At 50.5% G+C, this 8,241-nt stretch overlaps 1 protein-coding gene across 2 annotated transcripts; it reads right to left on the reverse strand.

The window, feature by feature from the left end:
- Positions 1-1,340: 1,340 nt before the first annotated feature.
- Positions 1,341-7,855, reverse strand: FANCG (FA complementation group G). Of its 2 annotated transcripts, none has more exons than XM_040631555.1 (14): positions 6,980-7,855; positions 6,681-6,771; positions 6,138-6,269; positions 5,705-6,009; positions 4,835-4,970; positions 4,529-4,659; positions 4,282-4,428; positions 4,004-4,155; positions 3,556-3,622; positions 3,006-3,295; positions 2,808-2,854; positions 2,456-2,611; positions 1,877-2,000; positions 1,341-1,727 (listed from the first exon to the last, which is right to left on the reverse strand). In XM_040631555.1, the coding sequence occupies exons 1-14, from the start codon at positions 7,292-7,294 to the stop codon at positions 1,619-1,621; spliced, it is 2,202 nt and encodes a 733-aa protein (XP_040487489.1). In that variant the 5' UTR covers positions 7,295-7,855; the 3' UTR covers positions 1,341-1,618. The 2 variants fall into 2 exon arrangements, with proteins under 2 accessions (XP_040487489.1, XP_008693382.2); XM_008695160.2 differs by having other exon boundaries at positions 5,705-5,907; positions 6,980-7,853.
- Positions 7,856-8,241: the final 386 nt, after the last annotated feature.

An 8,241-nucleotide genomic window follows, 5' to 3' on the forward strand; every position in this document is an offset into this window, starting at 1 on the left:
CCAAAAAGGGATCTAAAGGCAACCACAGAACACAGTAGATTCAACAAAACCCAAAGCAGCAAGAAAATTGCATGCTGAGACTTGAAGTCCTTGGGCCCCAAATTCCAGCTAGCCCTGATTAAATTTAATAAGCTGCTCTGGTATCATTATAATGATAATGACTAAATTATTTCACCCTTCACCCCCTATCCACACAGACATGGTTGACTGAGACAGTCAAATCCCAAATTTCTAGAATTTGGGATTGGGGTAAGGAGTCACTCAGAGACTCAGAGGTCTGCTTGTCCCTCCCCTTTAAGAATCAAATACCACAATTGTTGGAGAGGATGTGGAGAAAGGGGATCCCTCCTACATTGTTGGTGGGAATGCAAGTTGGTACAGCCACTCTGGAAAACAGTGTGGAGGTCCCTTAAAAAGTTAAAAATTGAGCTACCCTATGATCCAGCCATTGCACTACTGGGTATTTACCCCAAAGATACAGACGTAGTGAAGAGAAGGGCCATATGCACCCCAATGTTCATAGCAGCAATGTCCACAATAGCTAAATCGTGGAAGGAGCCGAGATGCCCTTCAACAGATGACTGGATTAAGAAGTTGTGGTCCATATATACAATGGAATATTACTCAGCTATCAGAAAGAACGAGTTCTCAACATTTGCTACAACATGGACAGCACTGGAGGAGATAATGCTAAGTGAAATAAGTCAAGCAGAGAAAGACAACTATCATATGATTTCTCTCATCTATGGAACATAAGAACTAGGATGATCGGTAGGGGAAGAAAGGGATAAAGAAAGGGGGGGTAATCAGAAGGGGGAATGAAACATGAGAGACTATGGACTATGAGAAACAAACTGAGGACTTCAGAGGGGAGGAGGGTGGGGGAATGGGATAGACCGGTGATGGGTAGTAAGGAGGGCACGTATTGCATGGTGCACTGGGTGTTAGACACAACTAATGAATCATCGAGCCTTACATCGGAAACCGGGGATGTACTGTATGGTGACTAACATAATATAATAAAAAATCATTTCAAAAAAAAAAAAAAAAAGAATCAAATACCTGCCCTTGTCCTGAGAGGCCCGCCCAGACCACCTTCCAGACCCACCCCCACTCATTCTGTGACCTTGCACAGGATCCTGGGCTTTGAGACTCTGGCTTTTAGGCAACAGAAAGAACCAAAGCCACTGCAAGGATTCCTGTGGCCCTTTCTTCTACCCAGAACTCAATCTCATAAGGTAGATGATGTTGGGAGAGGGCATCTTAGATAACCAGCCCTCAACTGAATCAGACAGCTGTGAGCCTTCCCACTCAAGTATACGTAGTAGGCAAACAAGAGATAAATATGAGATTTTACTCAACACGATTAAAGGGAAAACAGGAAAAAGGTGTCATAAGAAAAGTTAATGCCTTTTTGGTGGCAACAGGGTTTCCTCTGGAACCAGAATGGCAGTAACTAGGCCAAATTTTGCAGGACTACTACCAACTTCTCCAATGCCAGACTTATATAGGAATGATTAGTTTCACCCACATTCCCCAAGAATGGTAAAGCAGAAAGCCCTCCCCACAGAGAAATGGGCCACTGAAGCCCTAGCTCAGGCTCCTTAAAATGTGGCAGCTACAGATCACAAGGCTCCGGCAGAGATGTCTGAAACTCCTCAAGAAGGGTTTCACGGTCAGGGAAACAAATCCAGCCCAAATAGGTTTCTAGGTACAGGGGGAGAGACCTGGAGAGCAAAAAGAGTGACATCTAAGGGTGAAGGACAGGCAGAAGGTTGGGCAGCCATTCCCTTTCATTCATCACCACCCCCAACAGACTCAAGGACTCCAGGATGCCAACTGCCCTCAGCCGCAAGCCCACAGGCCTCAGCCTTACCATGCAGCATTCTCCTGTGGCAACTTAGTTTGGGCCTCTAGCCTCCACCAGAGAGCAGTGGCCTCATCCCTCCGATCCATCCTCCTCAGAGTCTGAAGCAGGTGAAAGGAAGCATCCTGATGACCTGCAGCCCCACCCCAGAGTAGAAAGGCTTAGAACCTGACACAGCCTTAAGCATCATTTTATAAAAGGAGAAACTGAGGACTAGAGCAGGAAAGTATCTTTTCTACAGTCACACATGGAACCAGGAGGTAGATCATTTCCAACCATTCCTATCCCTGGGTACTGCCTGCCTAAGACAAAGGGCTCAGCTAACTCTGCTTCTCCCCAACATACTCCCAGCACAGTTATAGTCTTTTTGTCTGAGGACATTGGGAAGACTGAGGAACTCCAGAGAGCCTTCACACACACTTGCAAATGTCTTCAAACCTGGGTATATCCCTAGGTATATATGGTACAACCCCATTCATCCCCTTCTATCTGGAACATCACTCTTCCACTGATCACCAAGTACCTCCCCCATGGGCCTCTCTGTCCTTGTGCATCTGGGCATAGCTGGTATCATGCAAATATACATACCTGGGCACATTTGCACACTGAGGAGGAAGTCCTGTAGGGCTTTGGTATCTTGGCCACTGGCCACCCACTGCAGTCCACGACTAATCAGGGCAGCTGCCCGAAGCTGTTGTAGTGCCACATCTGATACACATCCCTTCTTACCACTGGACGCAGGCCCTGGGGACCACCCCAAAGTCAAAAAGTGTGTCCCTGCTACACACTCACCGAAAACCCAAGTATTCCTCTTTCTCTTCTTATGTCTGAAGTCCCTTTTTTTTTTTAAGTCTCCTGGTGGGCTAGGACACATGGAAAGGCAACACATTCACCACACCCACTTCCAGGAGGGAAGAGGAAAACTGAGAGTCTAGATCACCTTGTTCTTTGTCCTTAGGTGTGGCCCGGAACAGCAGCTCAAGGCACCTAAAGTGGGACACAGAACAGGGGTGAGGAGGAGTCAATCTCAGAAACTCTGGGGTGAGTCGGTAAGAATGGAGCTTATCAACTCAGGTCCCAATCAGCAAAGTACCCCTCCACACTTCCCCTAGGATCCTGGTTGGCTTCCTGGGCTCACCGGCTAAATTCACTAATTGCTTCTTTTTGGGCCCCCAGCTGCACCCAGGCTTGACCCTGAAGCAGGTAGGTGGCAGAGACCCAGGATGGGCAGTGTGGTGACTCCTTGGTTCCTTTTCTGGCATCTTCCCACAGCTGGGGCATCTTGGGAAGCAGAGATGACGTGCGGCTGAGCAGCTCCTCACAAACAGTCAAGGCATCCTGGGCTCGGCCTGCCTGGATCAGCGCTGCTGCTGCCTCTAAGAACACCTCGGGTATACAAGGGCCTGGGGGGGGCGGGGGTGGGAAGAACTGGGGTGGGAGGAGGATGCAGTGTCTTAAAGAGACATTAGCCACCATCTCCAACCTCTTCACCGCGCTCTGGTACCACACAGAGACCACCCATTGCTTGCTACCCTGGACCCTTTGCTCTGGGAACCTTCCTGGTCTGGTCTTCCAGCTTGGACAGACAGAATAGCAGAATAAAAAAGAGAAAACAGCAGTCCTGCTCTACTCCAGAGGAAACTCCAACCCTCCCACCCCATTATAGAGAATCTTGAAGACATACCCACCTTCGGCTCTGAGCCATCCAGCATCAGAGCCAGCAGGTCCAAGTAATGCTCTGCAGCATCCTCTGCCCTGAGAAGTCATAGCCCATGAGCTTCACTTTAGGCCCTTAGCAGGGTTCTCCATCACTAACAAAGGGATGCTGAAGGGCCCTGGGGAGTGGGGAGAGTGGAGTATTGGGGCTCCAATCCTAGCTCAGTATGGATCTACCCTCCTTACAGAATGGATCTGGGAGGAGATTTCAGAGTTTTAAAGTACAAGAGCTTAGTGTCTGGGTGAAGAGTCTTAAGTTCGGGTCCAGCAAAAAGGCAGGAGGTCGAGGAGTGGAAACCTATGTCCTACCACTGACTCGTCCATACAGCTGACTTGCAAGAACAGAAGCAGAGTCACACCCCAGGGAAGGCATCAGAAATGGGAAGAGGAGCGTAGATAAGCAAGGCAGTAGAACCTCACCTTCCCACCTCTAAGCATCGGCTTGCTAACAAGTACTTGGCCTGGCTCTGTGTGCCACAGTGAAGGGGTGAGGCCGGGTGAGGTCTGGGGAGTAGTAACTCTACTTCAATGAGAAGCTGGGGGGCTTCAGAACTGTGAGTGACATTCAAGGCCTAAAAGGGACAAAAAGAAAAAAACTACATCTATAATCTTTGGGAGCCCTATTTCTTTCTATTTACAATTTGATTAGTCTCCCTAACACAAGCACTTCAGCAATCTCTGTATCTTCAGTTCCTTACCTCAACCAACAGCTCCAGACTCTCCAGCTCTGCTGCTGTGTTCCCAAGTTGCCGATACAGCCTGGAGGCCTCCAGGAGTGGGGGACCCCAGGTTGATCCCCCTTTGAGGGCTGCCACCAAGTACAGCAGAGCTCTTTGTGGATTGCCCTACAGCGTTGAGAGGACACAAGCCTCAGCTACCCTCACAAAGCAGAAAGCTGTCTATAACACCCATGGTTTCCCCAACCCACCCTAGGACTGTCTTTACCATTTTACGGAGACAGGTCCCCAGAGCCGTGTACACCTGGGCCAACACAGGCCGTGGGCACAGACCTGAGGCTGCTTCTTGCAGGCTGCTCAGTGCCCTGGGCAGGCTTCCTGTGATCAGCTCCTGGAGGCCTGAGGTCAATCAGGATTTAAACTTAAAGAAGCCCATAGGACAGGGGGATGATAGGGAACAAGAGTACAGAGAAGCTCCACTGAGCTGAATGGAACATGACAGGGAAAGTATGAGCCAAAAGAGCCCCTAAGAAAGGGAGTGGGGAGGAGGTGAAAAGTAAGATTGTTAGCTGACCTTGGCGATAGGCAGAAGCTGTAAGAAGGACATCCCTTAAGCCCCGGGCATCCTGCAGGGTCAGTGGAGCATCTGACTCCTCAGCTGGGGGGCTCCAAGTTTTCAGAAGCAGCAGCAGATTCTCGGAGGCCTCACTCTGAGGAAAGAAGGGTGATCAGAGGCTCCAAGCCAATAACCATCTCTTCTTCTCCTATCTCAGTCTGTCCTGGCTGGACCTTGAAATTAAGGGTCCTCCTGATTCCTGTTCCCTCAATTCTAAGATATAGATAGCTGTGGGGCGAGGATAAAGGGAGGAAGAAAAACTTGGGGGCACTGATGACCCATTCTAGTGCGCCTCCTCATTCAGTATAATCCCAGAGGACACAGGGCAAGGACCATGTGCGGGTTACTGATGAGAAGACTGAAGCTGGGAGATGACTTCAGCAAGGTCAATAACAGCCCTAACCCTATCCAAGATCATTAAGCTATTTTAAAAAACACTCAAGGGGTGCTAGGGTGGCTGGGCTGGTTAAGTGACAGATTCTTGATTTTGGCTCAGATTATGATCTCAGGGTCGTGAGGTCGAGCCCCACATCCAGCTCTGTGCGTGAGACTCCTTGAGATTCTCTCCCTCTCCCTACGCCCCTCCCCCCCATGCACGCATTCCCTCTCTCTTTCTCACAAATAAATAAATAAATCTTAAAAAAACAAAAACAAAAACAACCCCCCAATGAGGGACCAACCAGAGCAAGGTCACCAAGAGTCCTGGAGATAACCCAGGTCTTCTGACCACCAACCCATCAGCCTTTTTAGCACAAAATGATGCTACTGCAGCTGGGACAGATGAGAGATAGGAAGAGACCCTTAGGTCCAGGTTACTTCCCACATTACCTGGTTGCCATTCAAGGTCTGCAGCAGGAAGGTCAAGTCCCCAAGACTGTCAGTGCTGAGCCAGAGGGCAGCCTGCAGGCCAGCCAGGAGGTGAAGGGCAGGGAGTAGCTCCAGCAGAAGGGAGGAATAACCGAGAATGGAGTCCCACAGCCCCCTGAGCCCACATTCCAGTCTGGGCCCCAGCTGCTCCTGGGTCTCCAGCACTGTAGAGAACACACACAGAGCTGACGTTGGGACCTCATCTCTGGTTTTCTCTTTCTGCAGGAGCCCAAAGGTCACAAAAGTGCTCCTGATCTGAGAAGCACCTGGAGGATAAGAGAATGGCAACTCTCTCCACAGAGGTGACAAATTTTATTGCTCCCCTTATCCGCTTTGCAAGGACTTAAACCCAGACAGTCTGGCAGGGAAATGGAAAGCAATCTCTGGCCCTCACCTCTCTCCAGACCCTGTTGGATATCCTGTGCCTGGTCCTCAGTGAAACCCTGTGCCAGGCTTGCCCTCAGGGTAATGAAATTGCAGGTAACAGTCAATTCTAACGGGAGAACAGGAACAGCGGCAGGGAGTCCTGGAGCAACACAAGCAGATCTCACAGACCACTCCCCCCAGAAAGATTCCCCAAATAAGATCCAAACTCAAAGATCCCTCACCCCCACCAAAATGGCCTCAATAAAGAATCACCATCTGCACACAGTTTGGAAAGGGCAGAAAGTTCTCCAGATTGGACCATCTCCGAAACCACTTCTTCAAAATGGGGGGGGGGGGGCACGGCTGCTCGTGGCAGCGGGAGGGCGTGGCGTGGCGTAGCATAAAGATTCACCGGCACCAAAGAGAATTCCACTCCAGTCCTGTCCGTGGCTTAAATAGGATCCCCTGCCCCGTGAGTAATTTTCTCAACCCCAGAAATGCAGAAGAGGAACTGGTCTCTGGCTGTGTGTGGAGGAAGGTAACTGACCATCCTGAGGAGGATCCTGCTTACCCCGCAGACTATGGAGGAGTCCCCTGAACCCTTCCAGTGCATCTTGGGCCAACTGCTGTCGCCTTAGAGACAGACGCGAGTCCTGAGCCACCTAACAAACGTGGGATAAGGTATCACTGAGGATCAATCCTTATTTCTCCACTTGCAACAGTGGCAAGAGATGTCATTCTCCAGTCATTTCTGGCTCCTGATGGGGGAAGTCAAACTCAATCCCTCCCCATCAGCTGCGGTAAATCCACCGGAAACCCTCTTTCCGATATTTTGGGATTGCAAAGCGAGGGTCCCAGCAACCGTGTTACCTTGGCCTGTCGAACTAGCTGATCATTCTTTTCCCTCCACAGGTCTAGGCAGCTGGCGTGTGGCACTGAGGAGCCCAGAGGAGTCTGGTGAGACATGGTGGCCGAGGCTGGGCCCGGACACCTGGAGGGGGCTGTTGCAGGGTAAGCCCGGCCCCGCCGCGGTCCCCATCCGAGCGGGGAAGGGTCCCTGCGCTTCCGCACCCCCCCGCAGCTCCTTTGCTCCCCTCGGGGCCCCAGTAGGGGCGACTCGCCCTTTACAGGAGAAATGGATTCTCTCCTGGACCCTGTGGCGGCTCCCAACCCCGCCTCTTCCATCTCGCCTCTGGTTGGCCCGGCGGGCAAAACTCTCGGCTGCGGTTGGTCGTCTTCAAGGGTTAGTCCCCGCGGGAAACTCGAGGAAGAAACGAGTCAGGTCCAGTTCCGAGAGGGAGGCTACGGCGGACCGGCGGACGGGGCTGTGTCTGAGTGGGGAGGTGGTATTTCTCACGGTTGGGCTTGCTAGTCCCTCGCGCAGGCCAAAACCTTGAGAAATCGATCTCGGTACCAGAAACCGTGTCCCAGCCCTTCCCGCGCAGCCACACTTCCAGGTCTGTCTAGCTTTGCCCCTCCGCATAGGGCAGGCCCGCGCAGTGCATGCTGGGAATGGTAGTACGGCCCAGATCGCCACAGAAAACCCAGCCCTGGCACAAACTATCTCCAAAAGGAACTGAGACCAGGCCAAGGCCCTTGGTAATCCGCCCATCCTTTCTTTGCTCCCCATGGAGCACCAGCACGCTACCACATTCTGCTCAACCCCCATGCAGTCTGACTGCTGGCAGAACGGCCCTGGGCTTGTGCAGCCTGCACTGCTCAAAGGTACCTGCCCCTTTCAACAAACGGACCCAGGAGAATTGGGATAGCCATATGCAAAAACAAAACAAAAGTGACCCTTACCATAGATAAAATAAACTCAATGTGGATAAGTTGAACTTCATTAACATTAAAAACTCTTTTGCTACAAAGGCAAGATCAAGGAAATTTAAAGTAAAAAATGGAGAAATTATTTCAGATTGATATACCTCACAACAGACCAGTATCCACGATATGTAACTCTCAAAGCTCAATAATGAAAAGAATTTAAGCCATTTAAAGACTAACAGGAAAATATGAATAGGCATTTTACAGAAAAAAGATACATGAATGGCTAAGCAACACATAAAAAAATGATCATTAGCCATCAGGGAAATGCAAATTAAAGCCACGAGATAACCTGGCTGGCTCAG

The sequence above is a fragment of the Ursus maritimus genome, unplaced genomic scaffold (genome assembly GCF_017311325.1).
Source record: "Ursus maritimus isolate PB19 unplaced genomic scaffold, ASM1731132v1 scaffold_17, whole genome shotgun sequence".
Classification (NCBI taxonomy): Eukaryota; Metazoa; Chordata; class Mammalia; order Carnivora; family Ursidae; genus Ursus; species Ursus maritimus.